The sequence below is a fragment of the Mycteria americana genome, chromosome 3 (genome assembly GCF_035582795.1).
Source record: "Mycteria americana isolate JAX WOST 10 ecotype Jacksonville Zoo and Gardens chromosome 3, USCA_MyAme_1.0, whole genome shotgun sequence".
In the NCBI taxonomy this organism is placed as follows: domain Eukaryota; kingdom Metazoa; phylum Chordata; class Aves; order Ciconiiformes; family Ciconiidae; genus Mycteria; species Mycteria americana.
The window spans coordinates 90,717,009-90,732,811 of NC_134367.1; the positions used below are offsets into that span (position 1 = coordinate 90,717,009).

The 15,803-nt window shown below is 40.2% G+C and overlaps 2 protein-coding genes across 7 annotated transcripts in view; one reads left to right on the plus strand and one right to left on the minus strand.

Annotated features, from left to right (window-relative positions):
• Nucleotides 1-8,801, plus strand: part of PRKD3 (protein kinase D3) — a 48,480-nt gene extending 39,679 nt beyond the window's left edge. For all 6 annotated transcript variants that reach the window (XM_075496064.1, XM_075496060.1, XM_075496066.1 and 3 more), the window contains 6 exons: nucleotides 421-527; nucleotides 1,123-1,284; nucleotides 1,752-1,850; nucleotides 3,425-3,692; nucleotides 4,580-4,665; nucleotides 5,570-8,801. In XM_075496064.1, the coding sequence (XP_075352179.1) occupies nucleotides 421-527; nucleotides 1,123-1,284; nucleotides 1,752-1,850; nucleotides 3,425-3,692; nucleotides 4,580-4,665; nucleotides 5,570-5,743 (896 nt within the window). In that variant the 3' untranslated portion in view covers nucleotides 5,744-8,801. The remainder of the gene's footprint in view (nucleotides 1-420; nucleotides 528-1,122; nucleotides 1,285-1,751; nucleotides 1,851-3,424; nucleotides 3,693-4,579; nucleotides 4,666-5,569) is intronic.
• A 158-nt stretch (nucleotides 8,802-8,959) lies between these two features.
• Nucleotides 8,960-15,666, minus strand: NDUFAF7 (NADH:ubiquinone oxidoreductase complex assembly factor 7). Its single transcript, XM_075496067.1, has 9 exons — nucleotides 15,256-15,666; nucleotides 15,022-15,102; nucleotides 14,270-14,380; nucleotides 13,028-13,238; nucleotides 12,477-12,535; nucleotides 11,630-11,743; nucleotides 10,687-10,830; nucleotides 10,153-10,326; nucleotides 8,960-9,767 (listed from the first exon to the last, which is right to left on the minus strand). Exons 1-9 carry the CDS (start codon nucleotides 15,538-15,540, stop codon nucleotides 9,555-9,557), a joined length of 1,392 nt encoding a protein of 463 aa, XP_075352182.1. The 5' UTR covers nucleotides 15,541-15,666; the 3' UTR covers nucleotides 8,960-9,554.
• Between the last annotated feature and the right edge of the window lie 137 nt (nucleotides 15,667-15,803).

The window sequence follows — 15,803 nt, forward strand, 5'->3', positions numbered from 1 at the left end:
TTTAGTATTAAATGTCTTAGATTATCAAGGTCTTGCAGTGTGTGATCCCATTAACCTCTCTTATGTGAATGTGATAGAAGTCAGTTTAGCAGTTGTGGAGAAGCTGGGTAAGCATTTACAGCTACTCACTTAGCCCTTGAAACATGCTATCTGAAACATCCTGTTCACCTAATACATCTAATGTCAATGCGCATACCTGACAGCAGAGTAGTAACCAGTTTAAATTTATCTACAACCCTCCTGCTGAGGCTGATCACTTCTTGTTACTCATATACCAGTTGCAATTTTAAATATAAATATAGTAATATTGTACATTTGTACAAAATATACTTGTTTCCCCAAAAAGGAATTTTTGCTGTAATGTTTTATAGCTATGAATTGCTTCTGCCTCTTGCTGGCTGACATTGGCTTTCTGTTTAGGAAAACATAGAAAGACTGGAAGAGATGTGGCTATCAAAGTCATTGACAAGATGAGGTTTCCAACTAAACAGGAAAGTCAGCTTCGTAATGAAGTAGCCATTCTCCAGGTACAAAAGTATTTTTGGATCACATTGGAGTTTGTCTTAAGCCATTAATAAGATTTTGTAATGTGTGTAAGTGCTCTGAATTGATTTCTAAATCTGTGTATGTGATTCCTGAGTGTTTTTGTAAGAGGGAATCCTAGAAGAGCGGGAATTCCTGAGTATTTGGTAGAATTGATAACTTGGGAGTGGTATCTACCCCCTATAAGGGATCCACTGAAGACGGGTACTTTGGCTCCATGTTGTCTCTTGCAGGTAGCAGGAAACTCTCTGTATTATTTTGGGCTGTCTTCCACTACTGGCTCCTCAATCTGAGTGTTACTCTTGCATGTTCTGTACTCAAGCTACTGAGTGTATCAACTGTCAAATGAATCATTATAGATAATTTGTGTTAAAACAAATTAGTCTTAGTAGTGATAATTGGCATGTTTCATGGGTTGTCGTTTATGTTTCAAGCTAGTTTCTTGCCTCAGACATTCTGTTTTTTCATCTCTAACTCTCCACTTAACTGCTTTTTGATTTGAGGTACAACATTTTTGTGTAATTCATGATATTTCATACTGTTTTATTTTAGTGATGTACCTATACTACTTTATTTTAGAATTTGCACCACCCTGGGATTGTGAACCTGGAATGTATGTTTGAAACCCCAGAACGGGTCTTTGTTGTGATGGAAAAGCTGCATGGGGATATGCTAGAGATGATTCTTTCTAGCGAGAAAAGTCGACTTCCAGAACGAATAACTAAATTCATGGTCACTCAGGTTGGCATTCAGTCTCCTTTGAGAGGAAAGGCTAGATTTGTCTTTTGTAATTATGTGAGAATGGAATTTGGAGAAGGCATTTTCTGTATTGTTATTTAAAAGAGACAGCACAGAGGGCTGCACATCTAATGAAAGTTGAATAAACACGGAAATAATTTTGAACATGAATTATGTTAATTTTTTTGCCCTTCTTTCCCAAGACATAACATTATGGACATCCAAAGATGCATGTCAAAACAGTAAGCATTCAAAAAGACAGAGAGGGAGGAGGGGGGGAAAAAAAAAAGAAAATCAAAACCATCAGTTCCAGGTCTTGATAGGCTGGAAAAAAATAGTACTTGCTCAGTATATACGGGTTAATTCTTGAAGGTTGTGTTGATACAAATCACTGTGTTGCTTAGTGTGTGTGACTTTTGACACTTTTGATCCACTTGAATAGTTCTGAAAATGTTCTTTCCTTTTTGTAGATACTTGTTGCTTTGAGGAATTTACACTTCAAGAATATTGTGCACTGTGATTTAAAACCGGAAAATGTACTACTAGCATCAGCAGAGCCATTCCCTCAAGTGAGTGAAGATTAAAAAATACTCTTCATCACTTTTCATTGTTCTTTTTTTAAAGAAATATAGGCATTGCAGCTTAAAACATGACCTCTTGTGGGATTGTTCAACTGACTTAGTCTAGAATTACTTGAACTACATGTATTATAATTGTCTTTTTTTTCCTTCCAACTCTTTGCCTAGCTTTATGCTCAGTGGTCTGTTTCAGTTTCTTTCCCCTCAGACGTGGATCATGTCTCACAACAATGCTGTGCACAAGCATTCTTTATTCTGAGTAGCCCGAGAAGTACAACTACTGCCAGCACTTAGCAAAAGGCTGTGTAGACTGCATTTTTTTATGCTTGTGAAGGTTGCATGGAAGGTTGCATGGAAGGTTTTATGCTTCTATTTTTATGCTTGTGAAGGTTGCATGGAAATTGGTATTCTGGATCAGTGAGAATAGTCCAGTGGAAAAGGCACAAGACTAGAAGCTTCAAGACCAGTCCTCATTCCTGTTCCAGTGCTGTTTGACCCTGGGAAAAAATGTCTTCCCTGTTGTACATCTCCTTCTCCTCCTTGCTCTTGTCTGTCTTGCTTATAAGCTGTTGTGAAAAGGGACTGGCTCATTTGTCACTGGTCTTGCTCAGGGATCTTCGTCATCAGTATGTGTGATATTAGATTGTAATATAAACTAAATAGCTAATTTCTGTAAGAGAAATGCTGTTCAGCGATACTAGTATTGATATACTGTCAACACTTAGCCCAGTCAGTTATTACCTTAGATACCTTTGATAGTATGGATTTTGTGGAGGATATACAGAAATTAAAATCTGCTAGGCAGCATCAGGGAATTGCTTCCAGTCCTGTGACAGTAATGTGGAGTGGGGTGGAGAGTCACTTGTATGCCTTTAGTGCACTGCTCTTTCTTATACCCTAAGGAGGGCTTATTAACTTGGGGTTAGTGTTGGACTTGATCTGGATCCTTTTTTTCTGTACAAGTGTCTGCTGTATTCAAGTTAAGGAACCATCCCAGAACTATCCCAGAACTATGAAGAGTTGAGCATCAGTGCAGGCACCAGGTATTGATGCTTTTTACCTGGATGATTATTGGACTGTTCTAGCCAGAGCTGGCTGGGTCTGAGTCTAGCTAAAACTTATCTTTTGATTTCTGTGTAGCTGACGCCTCCAACTTCAGGAATATGATTAAGAATGTGGTCTGGCTGGGATTCATGTGCTTTTTAAATTTTGGTTCTGTGCCTTGTGAGGGTATGGATTTGCCTCTGAAAATGACCCGAGTTTGGAATCAACTTTTTTGTCCTTATTTGCACACTTGTGGCCACATACTACACTGACTGCCTCAGACCAGAGTCTGTGCAAGGCCATTTCAGGGCTCAGTCTGAAGCATGGTTGATCCACAGTCTGTAAAACCAGCAACCTAAAACCTTAACTGACTGGCTTAGGTAATGTTTTATCTCTGTTTCAGTGCATACAATGTTTAAATGATGGCAAAACCAGTATCAAGTACCACTCTGGTCTTGGGCAGTAGCATGCTTTGGAGATCAAGCAGAGATTTCTCAGTTTAAAATATATTCCTTTTGCAGGTGAAGCTGTGTGATTTTGGCTTTGCACGTATCATTGGTGAAAAATCTTTCAGGCGCTCTGTGGTGGGGACACCTGCTTATCTTGCCCCTGAAGTGCTCAGGAGTAAAGGTTACAACCGCTCTCTAGACATGTGGTCAGTAGGAGTTATTGTCTATGTGAGCCTTAGTGGTACCTTCCCATTTAATGAAGATGAGGATATAAATGATCAGATTCAAAATGCAGCATTTATGTACCCACCGAATCCTTGGAAGGAAATTTCTAGTGAAGGTAAAGAAATTAATTTTCTTTATTAGAATGTCTTTATATGTAGATAACACATTCAAATGCTTAAACCTCAAGGTTCATTCAGATAGGAGTGTATTATTCATAGTTTGAGTTTAGTAGACTATGCCGAAATGGATAAATGTGAGCTGGCATGTATTTGTGAAAGATAAATTGTCAAATATAATGTTATAGATCATTTTCAGGACAGGAGGAGCCAGTAGATTTAGCAAGAAAAATTAATTGCATGCATGAGGAGTGGGATGAATAATCTGAAACTTCCCAAAATTCCCAATGAAAAGTTAAACTGCTGAATGCTGATCTTAAAACATACTTTATCTAAAATATAATTACAGAAATGGTTCAAAGTTGAATCTGGAATTTAGTTTTGTACATTAGCAAGTGAAACAGAACCTGGATCTAAATGTCAGGTCTGAACAATCTAGAAGTTTACGAGGCTGGTCTCTAGAGCTCTCCAATGCCAGCTTTGTTATTAGTTATGTATATACGATTAACACACAGGTAGATGTGGAAGGATATATACAAAAGTATACAATAGTGAAAGTACCTACATTTTGGAACACAGGATTATGCTCAAATTATTTAGGCACTTCTGAAAATCGCTAAAATCAGTAGGCAAAAAGATTAACAAGTAATATAGTAAAGCTTTTAGTGTTTCCATCTAAGGGGGGAAGCTTACCCTGTACCTATTTTGTAGCCTCATTTAACATAAGCAATGCTAATTATAAAATTCAAGAGCTTGATTAAGTTTAAAAGAGTTCAGTAGGATACATACACATATTAAAAAAAATCCACTTTCACTGCAGCATGTGAATGATGATAGAGGTGATTTAGTATTTAAACAATAAAATTTTTGTTCTGTTCTTTGTCAGCCATTGATTTAATAAACAATTTGCTTCAAGTGAAGATGAGAAAACGTTTCAGTGTTGACAAATCCCTTAGTCACCCGTGGTTACAGGTAAACCCATCTGCCTTTTTCACTATGTTTATAATGGGTGAATAATAATTTTTTTGGATTAAATCCTTCAGAGGCTTATTAAAACTGCTACTATCAAAGTCTGTTAACAACCATTCATGGACGCTTGAGTATTTCTGGTTTTAGCTTTACATTTTATGTGCTCCAGGATTCTGCCCATCTGTTAATGGCTTCTTTCCTCAAGGAAAATTTTGTCTTACTGTCTCTCCCACCCCTTACTTTCTGTCTGACACCAACATACAGTTCTACTCTTCTGGCACCTCCCCTGAATGTGAGCAATGATGAGTGCATGGAGCCCCTCTGAGATCAGTATAGAGACAAACATTGTTTGTTCAGTGCTGAAGTGGACACACAAGCTGGTGTGTGCTATAACTTGTAGTTGTTCTAGAGAATTATTTGGAGTGGAATTTATCCGCTTGTTTGGCGTGGTTCCTTTCACAATGGTTTCATAATACTGTATGCACATATCCATGCACACAAATAACTCAAAAGATGTTAACGGGAAAATCCAATTAAATTTGAGTACAAACAATATTGGAATGAGTATAACTTCATGTTTGTGTATATATACAATTAATTTTATAATAAGCTAACATAGCTGCCTTGTTACAAAAAGTTTTCATGATTTACAGTATTACAACCTTAGATACTAGCCTATTTAATTTTGAACCATTCTATGTGGACACTCTGTTGGGGTATTTTGGGGGAGGTGTGTTTGGGTGTGTGCTGGTGTTTTTGCTTGTTTGTTTGGGCTTTTTACCAGATCTTATTGATTATATCATATGGCTATTTATACTAAAAGTAGAGACAAGCTGCAGAATTTATCTGTGGGAATCTAGTGCTGCTGTTTCTTAAACTGCTTCCTTAAATCTCTCTTACTCCTTAGGATTATCAGACTTGGCTTGACCTCAGAGAATTTGAAACGCGCATTGGAGAGCGTTACATTACCCATGAGAGTGATGATGCACGCTGGAAAGAACATGCTTATGAACACAACCTTGAGTACCCCCAGCATTTTATTATGGCTCCTAATCCAGATGACATGGAGGAAGACCCTTGATTTATTCATTACGTTAAATTGCAGCAAAGAAGGACACTCCAGACAGAAACTGAAGATAAGTTTTGGAACAACTGTTGCTCTTTCTGAACGCTGTACATGTAATTCAGCGTACAAAGCCCCAGAGGATCCTGCGTTGACATGGGAGTAGACTGTCCTCTGACAAGCTTTTCTCTATCTCTGACTTAAACTATGAGTAGTTACTGGACAGCGGGATAAGCCCCGTTGGGTAACATTTCACCAAGCTGTGTGGCTACAAAGCCATTACTGAGGTGTAATGTGTACAGATTGAATGGTTTGTGTGTTTTTCAAGGTTGGTTTGTTTTGGGTTTTTTTTTTCATAGCCTACACAGTAAGAATTTTGTAATGGTTTTCTAATCCCTATTTACTAGGCCATAGAGGACTGTTTTCTGTTACTTAGATACATCTCCCGTTTCCTAAACTGTGCATGGTGAAAAGAGACTGTAAAAAGAAATCAGTGCAGAATACCTTGGCTAATAGCAAAACATGGTGGTTTAGGTTGAATACAGCTTCACAGATGAAGGAATAATTTGCTGCTGTTAAGACAGTTAAATATGTGTCCCTTTGCCCTAATTGAACTTTTTCTAGATACCCAAAAAAAAGAAAACCCCACAACTTCTTACTTTCCTCTTGAAATGCTGGCTGACAATCTAAAGAGATGACAATCAAAGCTATGCTAGTCCTTTTATTTTGTCTGTTAAAACAAAGCAATAAGCCACAAGTGTGTTGCTGTGCAAGGCTGGCACATGTCATTGATACACACCAAAGGCATTTTGCCTTAAAACTACACAAGTAATGCACAGAGAGCACACAAGACTTAATGTAGCATATTCTTTCACTCTGGAAAAACAGCTTCTAACGGAAGGATGTGGAAGAATAGGGAAATATACAAGCAGCTTTCTTCTGTTGTTTTGAGTAATTAGACTTTTAAATTTTCCTAATATTTTTCTAATTTTTTTAAGGTTCCCTGAACTTACATCAGGAGTAGTTTGTAGCCTGCTAGCTTGTATCTTAACTTTGCTCCAAACCTAGGAGTAACAGTGGATATCAAATCACCTGTTGCTTCTGCCAGGGCAGCTGGATTGTAGGAGAAAGGGCTTTACCTTCTGACCTTAACCTGCAGCCCCTCCCATCCTCTTTACTGTGCTCAGCATTGTTGTTTGAGCTGAATGAAGAGTCCAAAACCAACTCCTAATTCAGTTTTTATGCAGATGCCTCAGTTGATGGATTCCCAACCACTTACTGGACTTGTGGCACTGTAGAGAGGAAGCAGCAATATTCCTTGGAAGTGATTCCCTCAGAGGACAGTGTAATGGTTAAAGTTCACAGTATTTCAAAGAAGTCTGAGGCCATGAATGCTAACTGTAAATGGAAGAGGGTTTTTTTTGTCCTATTTTAAAAAATGGAAAAGGTGAAATCTTTCCTGTTGTGTGGGATAACAGCATTGTGCTGGTGGAAGGTGCTGGATGGCTGTACATATCCCTGATGTGCCAAGCTGCTTAACTGGAGCTTGGTTTGAAATACTTTTTAGAATACTGATACAGGCTTGAACTGCAAAGTCAGTGAGAGGCTTTGGGGTATCTCCTCTCTCTCCTACAAATATTTTTTTGTGTGTGTGTGTGCGTGTGTAGACAAGTATTTTTTTCTACTGTTGTTATTCAGGTAAGGAAGCAGGTGAGCAGACTTTTTCTAAGTTGTTAGATATACATAAAATTTTACAAGGTTATTTCAGGGCTGGCAGCTGCTTCCAATGACAGTGACCTGGCAGTAAAGTCAGTGGCAGTTGCAGAGGTATGTACCCACAGGTAGGTTTGGGTCTTTAATCCACCTTTTCTTTTCCTATTGCCCTTAACCTAACTGCCACTGAATTTTGTAGGTGTCTAAGTTGGTAAAGGCTGAACTCTGGCTTCCCTGTTAGGATATACCAAACTTTGTACAAAACATTGGTGCAATGTGTTTGGCAGTTTCCTACAGCCAGCAGCGGGCAGAGTGTTTCAGCCCTTCTGACCACCACGTGTCCTCTCTCCTAGCACGTGTTTTTTCTCAGGTTTGTGCAGGGGACTTGCCTGATGGCAGTCCCTGCCCCTCCTACGCTGGGGGTCATCCTCCCCCTTCTATGCTGTCAAGGCAGTGCAAAGGAATGCAGAAGGGGCAGAATTTGTCCCTTAACCTTGCCATCCTGTTAAGGCAGGGTTTCAGGACTGATTCTTCAGAGAGGCACTATTTTTCATCTTTGGAACCAGAACAATCACCTATGAAACTGGTAGTCTAGTGTTTGCCCAGGCTTGACAAAGGAAGCAAGCAGTGCTTTTTTTTTCCAATTTCCACTGCTCAAGTGACCAAATTTCAGTGAAGCCATTGCTATCTTCTATCCTAACTGTAATAATGTAGATACAGTCTGGTTTTAAAATTCAGATTTTATACTTGAGCTGTCAGTTCAGGTTTTCCTGTGGGGTTTTTTGTTTGTTTTGTTTTAAGGGAGGAAAAAAGCCAGCTTGGTCACTTGAAAAAGCACAACAGGAATAGAGGAAGGAGGGGACAACAATGAAGAAGGCCTGGCTGATGTCTCTCCCCCTGAAGTCTGCTCTGCTCCGAAATACTATATGAGCTATTTATTCTTCAAGTTGTATACAAACAAAGAAACAAGCTGTTGGCCTTTGGAGGAGATTGCCTGACCATATATGCAGACTTATGGGGCCAGATGATAGAAGCCACAAGCAGCTAATAGTCAAGGAACCAAAAAATCAGACATACATTAGGAGTAAACTTTCTTCAGAGTAGTAAAAATAGCTGAGTTGTTTATTCCCTTTTTTCTACCTTTACTGCAAACTTTGACAGCAGTAGGTTACAGTGTTTCATATCCTTACCCCTAGATGAATTAAGTTGCGTTCATTCAAGAAATAGTGCTATGATGCTAGAAAAAAGCTCATGTAAAATTTATAGCCTCAAAAGGACACTGTCAAGTACTTTTATATTTTTATACATCCCATTGTTTGTAAATATCCTCTGATAAGCTTGAAAATAAAATTTATTTCCCTATCAGACTTGTTCTTTTTATTTACATGAATTATCTCTCCTATCATGTGTTCTTAGAAGTAAATGTTTCTTTATGCTTCCTTGGTTGAGGATCTGTCATTAGATATGCCCTGCTGCGGGAATTCTGTTAGCAGGTGCTTTGGAACTAATAACTCTTTTTGCATCGTTCCTGTCACCATTCTCTTTATAAAAATATCTTCAAAAATGTCAGGGCATCTTGTGTTTCAAGCAAGTACCAAAGCTGAGTACCCTGAAAGTCTCCTTAGCACATCTGTTTGTTACTGACAAGTTTTAACTTGACTCTACTAGTAAATACTTCACTCAACTCTATTGTAAGAAAGACCCCTGAAACATGGTTCATTTCTCTGCTCTGTGTATACTGGTTTCTGTATGTGCAGTGTTTGATTTCTACACCTACTACGTAGGTCAGTCAATAGGTTTAGTGTGCTGTACTAGATTTACTCTGAAATAGTGCTCCCTACCAAAATGGGGCTAGGCCCTTAAGCGTAGATTGGTGTGAGAAAATTGTCTGGAGAAGTAATGTGACATTTCATGTGCTTTCAGTTCAAAGATCCATCAAAATATTTAGTTCTTACTGCCTATGTAGCTATATGCTGATTACATTATTGCAAAACATTTAGCGTGTGAAACCATAAAATGCAGGACTCTCTCTTCCTTTTACTTTGATTTTTTTTTTTATTTAATCAGTCGCTGTTGAAAGCTACTGTTACTGGACATTTTGCTATAGTATTTGAAATTACTTCAGTAAGAGTTCACCAAATCCAGCAACAGGTGGTAAGGGAGACTTAGATTCTGGCTTATGTTTTTTGTCAGGATGTACAAGTCTGTGGTGAGGCAGCAGGGCAAAAAAGTTAAAACAGTCCCCCATCTTCTTGGGATTCATCAGCATATCATAGCTGTGAAGTAACTGCTCATGAGTTGCTGTGTCACGTGAGTTCTGCAAGAGCACCTAAAAAAAATAAAGAACGTAGGTTATAGCCCTTCCTGCTTTTCTATAAATTCCCTCATACCTGCAATCTCTTGTTATATCCTTTTCACTTATACTAATTTAACAGTGCCATAATGTTCAGTAGAACTGGTGAGATACCTGGTAGAGCTCATACATTGATGTATGTAGCAAAGTTTTGCATTAAATACTCCTAAATATAATACAATCAGTTTACTTTGATGGATCCAGAGTAACTTATGTCTAGGAGAAGCAACTCTTTTATCTCACACCTACATGTTGTTTTGAACAATTTTGTTTTAAAATCAGTTTTATAAAAGCTCTCTTGCTGCTTAAGAGTATTTCTTGTGGATTAGGAGAGTTTATGTACCTGTAAACACTATCGTACCTGCAATCGGAGGTCAATGCCCATGTTTTTTAAAAACTCCCGCTGTTTTATGGGGCCTAATGTGGCTGTTCTTCCTTGTGTCATCTTTCGAAGATAGCTGAAATCAACATCTGCTGTCAGGTCTGCTGTACCTGGAGCTCTCAGCACATTGTGAAGTTTGTGATTCCGGAAACCCTGAAAAATTAAATTGGAAGGTTATACTCAGCTGTACTCCTAGCTACCACAGCTGGGGCTAGCAAAGATTAGTTGTGCATGTAAGGGGTGAGAATAGCAAATTATACTTTGAAAATCTGAGATAAATGCAGCAAGGGCTCAGATTATCCTTTCTCTCTGGCAGAAACCTTTATGGGTACTGATTAAGTAAGAACTCAATTAGTTCTACGATTGCAGCCTAACACAGTTTTTGCTATGCTGTCCACCCAAGACCTTTCCTCTTACAAGAACTTAATGATCCAAGTGACAAATAAAAAGATAACTAATAAAAAAGATAAATAAAAAGTATTTTGGCTTCTTATTTCAGGGTAAATGACTTACTCGGAAAGTGTCAGTTTTGGTTCCATCATGACCGTAATCAGCAACCAGTGCAGCCCCACCATCCTTTTCTATACGACAGGCAAGCCTCTGAATGATGACACCAGCCTCAGGACAGACTTCCACATGATCTCTCGTTTCTTCAGGCTAGTGCAGAGTTCAAAGATCAAAACACCCGTGTTAGCAAACAAGTACAGGGTGAGAGTTCTTTACACTTGACATCTTGGGATTGTTGTCACTTCATTGGGGCACAGAGGTCCAGGGGTGTATTCTGGGCTATCTGGAGCTTGAGCTAGTTTTTGCTGACAGTCACTTTCAATTAGTGTTTTCTGAGTGCTGGATTTCAGTCATCTCTTCTATAACCTATAGTCGACTGAAATGAAAATTTTACTAACAAGTAAGAATACCTGCATCAGGTGAAACTGCATTACTGTGGTACTGAAAGAAGGAAAATAGCTCTTCAGCTGTGTGCACCCTTCAGAAAGACCTTTCTGTGTGAAACTTTGTAGTTGGTTTTAATCTCAATTACTTCATTTTGTAACAAAATAATCTTAGATGCTCTCCATTAAAGGTCAGTATAGCACAGAAGTACACACCAGGTTGAGAGCCTGGCTTGGGCAGGGCCCCTGTTGAGATGGTGATGTGACACATGTGACACAGAACTCTCCCCTGTCACTTGCTGCCTCAGTTTGCTCTCTGAAGTGTTTTGTCTATTTAGGCTCTGATTTTGCAAAGTTTGATGTATGTGTTTATTTTTGTGCTATGTTTTCACAGCATACAAAGTTAAACACTTGTGGAAGTTTTGCAGAATGGAAATGGTAAGCTGTATTTACTCATTTATAGATCGAGAGACTTCCTCTTGCTGTCAAAGTAAGTGGGAAGCAGTAAATGTACTTGAAAGAGTCAGTAAAGATAGAAGTACAAACTTTGGTAGGCATAACCTTACCTGAATAAAGTTTTCTGTCGCAGGGGTACTGGATGGTGACAGGACAAACCGCAGCTGGTCAGGAACTTCTGGATCTATATCAACCAACACTTCACGCCAGCCTTTCTCTGTTCTCTGTTTAATGAACCCAAAGTACTCATTTTACACTCTTAACGGGTACAACAGTATCTTGTTTATTTGATTGAACTAACATGTCAAGCATTTTCACAAAGGTTTTAAGAACATAATATGCTATTAACAACAATTATTCATTCCTATTTAATTCCAATAACTGCCTTGGAAAAAGCTTGTGGTAGAGACTCATCTGCAGAGTCAAATAATACAGGTTTAATTAAAAGGAATGAATGATGCCATTAAGAAAAATGCTGCCTCTTCTATTGACAGTACAACGTTTAACTTATTTAGATAAAAATATTTTATTCTACCAGTGAGTTTCATAAACTAATTATCAAATTGAAGTTGAAAGTTTCTTCTGAATCCTAAGTAGCCTCTATTTTGCTATTCTCATTACCATTCAAATGAAAGCCCTTCAGTCTTTGCTAGTAGCAGTACATAAAATAATGTGAAAATTAGAAACTTCATTAATGTAGCACAAGTAATAAAAAAAACTTGAGACTTATCTCAGCAGAAAGAAATCTTTACCTTTCTGCAAGTTTTTCCATTCAAGAACAATTACTAATTCTACAGTTATCAGCTGAATTAAGCCTTATTTGTCCAAATTCAGTTAGAAATATTTTATTAACAGAGACAATGCATGTATCTAGCTTGACACCCTAATTCTATTCTTCCTCAAAGAAAAAAGGTGTTCAAGCAGATAGTCACAATTACAATAATCTTCTTGCTATACCTGAAACTTATGTATTGGCAGAGCATCAAAAAACTCATGTGCTAGGTAAAAGCTGTAACCTGTGGGAAGGTAAAAAAAAATGCATTAAATTATTAATGCTTCCATAGCAGCTTCCAGTTGAAAATTAAAATATTTTTATGAATTTTAATGAATTAAGCTAGTTAATGTGGTGGTGAAATAATTATCATTACTTCCAGCTTGGATACATCAAAGACAGCATTTCTACAGCTAGCTATAGCTTCTAGTCCATGAATTTTAGATCAGTATCTCACGAAAGGAAATTCAGGTAAAGCCAGTAAATGGTTTCCCATGAAAAGAAAAAGTCAAAATATATGAAATTGGGTATCTATCCCAAAATGAAGATAGTCAGAATAGATAGCAGCTACGAGAATAAGTCAAGATCCTGCCTCAGACTTGTACAAGTAGGAGCTAATCTGTATACTAACTACTTTTTTACCCATTATGAAGGCTAACAGAGACATCCTCAGTCATCAAAAACTGCAAATGGAGGAAGGACACCATCCCTGTAACAGGACGTTCAAGCTCCTTACCTGGCGGCACATCCTGAATGTCTCTGTACCAGAAAATGGGAATTCCAGTCTTGCTAATGCCTTTCATGTAAGCAGGCTTGTCCTCAGGGTTTAACTGCACCTTCTCTCCTGCCAGCATCAGCGCTTGGATCTCACTGAGTTTGGGACTCACTTCTACCAGATGAATAGAGACATCGCATTTACTAAGTACAGAGGCAAGCTGGTTGAAGACCTATAAAGGCAGATGAATTCTATTAGGCACAGTCACATGCTACATACATTAAAGGTTTAAGAATTAACCTTTAATCTCATTACTTATATTCAAGATAAGATTTAGTTGGCTTTCATTTAACAAAATAAGTCTTAGTGAAAGAGACTGCATTTTGCTTCTCCAGAAGAAAATAGGAATTTCTTAATCAGTTTTAATAAAAGCTGCTATCCTTCTAATAAAGTTGGCAAAGTACAGCACACGTTATGTAGTTGTAAGGACAGCAACATGAAATGCTATTTTAGGATAATAATAGCCTGAAAGTGAGTAGCTCCTCTAATACCTACAGTGGGTTTAGCATTAGGAGAAAAATGGTTCCGTCTTCCCCAGGCACCATAAAAAAAAGTGCTCAATATCCTACCTTTCACTGTGGTTATTAGAGTTCTTTTATTCTGTTTACATATGTAAATGAAAAGTCCTTCTGAGGTACTAAATCCCATTAGTGATTTGGTTTTGAATCAGTAGATTTTAATTAATAGACAGCCATGCAAGCATGATAGAGCAGAAAGGGTTAACTCAAAAGAAATAAGCTCCTGAAATCCCCGAAGGAACCGACACAACCTCAGTCCTGTATTATTGTCCTCCTCCCCTTCCTCCTATTGCTTGCACTGTGGCCTCCCTCCCAGTTACACACAGCAACACCCTCCTAAATGGTTTTCAGTTTGGATAATGCTTTCCTATACACAAATAATTTGTAATGGAATATTCCTGCCCTCCCCTTCTATCCAGTAGTGTTTGAAAGATGACACGCGTGTCTGTGCAGTGTGCACACACTGGCCTGTGTTCTGCTTTCAACTCAGAGACCTGGTCTCTTCACTGAATAGCAGAAACTTGCATATATGCTCATTAGATTCTAAGCTGCAAATCTCCTGACTGAAATGATTTGGGTACTAGGGAAGGTTAAACCCCGACAGGAAAACCTCATTCCTTCGGATTTCAGTGTAGTCACAGAATAAAGCCAGAAATGGAGAATATTAATATTAGTTTTCACCTACCCGTAATATATCATCAGTAAGAGTGCCCCTCCCTGGGCCCAATTCCACCAGCTGGAATGCTTTAGGTTTGCCAGTGGCTATCCATTCGCTAATATACCATATTCCTATCAACTGACAGAGAAAAAACACAAAGAAAAAGTTACAGTAATAATTTCAGAACTTGTGGAAAGTGACATTTGCTTTTTGTCTGATAACTAAGATACTAGATATTCTCTCTCCGTATTTTAAAGTTAAGAAAAATCATACATAACTTTGCCCTCTTCAGTATTAAAATTGGTGGTTGGTTGCTGTCAGCCCAGCAGAAGCAACTCCCCATCAGTAAACAGGCAGGACTCTTTTTTGGTCGGTGCATGAGCTTTTACTTAAGGCTCAAATGCAGGTCACTGCCCAACTGCCTCTGAACAGCCGTTCTTCATGACAGTGCATTTACCAAAGTGTCATCGAGAATAGCGTGTAGCCAATCTTCACTACTGGAAATGATACACAAACCAGAGCGAACCAGACCAAAATCTGAAAATTATTTTTGAGTAGAGTTTTCACACTGGGAAGCTACCATAACTCTTTTTATTTATAAACAAGTTCTATATGAAAATAAGTGTTACTAAGCACAGATGGTGTCCCAAATTATAATACAAGAAAGGACTCCCCGATCTTCCAGAAAAACAAAAACACCCCTTCCTCCTCCAAGAACAACGTAACGGTAACTTAGGAATGAAAAGGAGTTACTTAAGACATAAGAAACTACGTGTTACCTCTCCAAATACCTGACTTATTTCAGGTGAGGTGACGAAATCCCCGCTTTCGCCGATGCCGCCGCGGCGCGTGTAGTAACCCTGCGGGGGGGAGAGGAGCCGGGCGCCCGGTGAGCAGCACGGCGGGGCCGCTTTCCGGCCGGCTGCGACGCTACGGGCTGCGGGTGCTCAGGCACAGCACCCCGGCCCGCAAGCCGCGACGGCGAGGAGCCCCCGGCCCGGCCCCGCCCGCACCTGGCCGGGGTTGGTGAGCGCCTCCCGCATGTACTCGGCCACCGTCACCGGCCCGGTGGCCCGCAGCTTGAGCAGCAGGTGCCGCAGCAGGGCGGTGGCCCGGCTGGGCCCCTCGGCCTCCGGCTGGCCCCCCGTGCCCGAGGAGGGCCGCGCCGCCGCCGCCGCCGCCGGGGCTGTGGGGAGAGGAGGGGGGGGGAGGCGGCGGTTACCATGGTGACGGGAGAGGCGGCCGGCGGGGCCCAGGACGGCGGCGAGGAGCGCAGGGCGCGCGGGCAGCGGCACCATGGCAGCGGCAGCGGCGCCGGCGCCCGTGTCCCGCTCCTCCTCCCCCGCCTCTTCCTCCTCCCCGGGTCCTGGCCGCTCGGTAGCCGCGCTGCGTCCCGCCGCCTGCGAGAGGACGGGCCACGGCTGAACGCCGCCGGGGCGTGCGGAGGCGGCTGCGGTTTGCCCAGACGTCCCCTGCCCGCTCTCCCCTGCTCCGGCGAGGCCCGCGCGCGCTCCCTCGCGCCCCCCTTGCAGGACCTGCGCTCCCGCCGTCCCGCGGGGCC

What these genes read in the sequence shown, in the direction of transcription:
- NDUFAF7 (XM_075496067.1), bottom strand. Translation starts at nt 15,540, where the DNA reads ATGGTGCCGCTGCCCGCGCGCCCTGCGCTCCTCGCCGCCGTCCTGGGC. An exon ending in CGCTCACCAACCCCGGCCAG is followed by an intron (nt 15,103 to 15,255) that starts GTGCGGGCGGGG and finishes TCCCCCCCGCAG; the next exon opens with GGTTACTACACGCGCCGCGG. An exon ending in GCATTGACCTCCGATTGCAG is followed by an intron (nt 9,768 to 10,152) that starts GTACGATAGTGT and finishes TATTTTTTTTAG; the next exon opens with GTGCTCTTGCAGAACTCACG.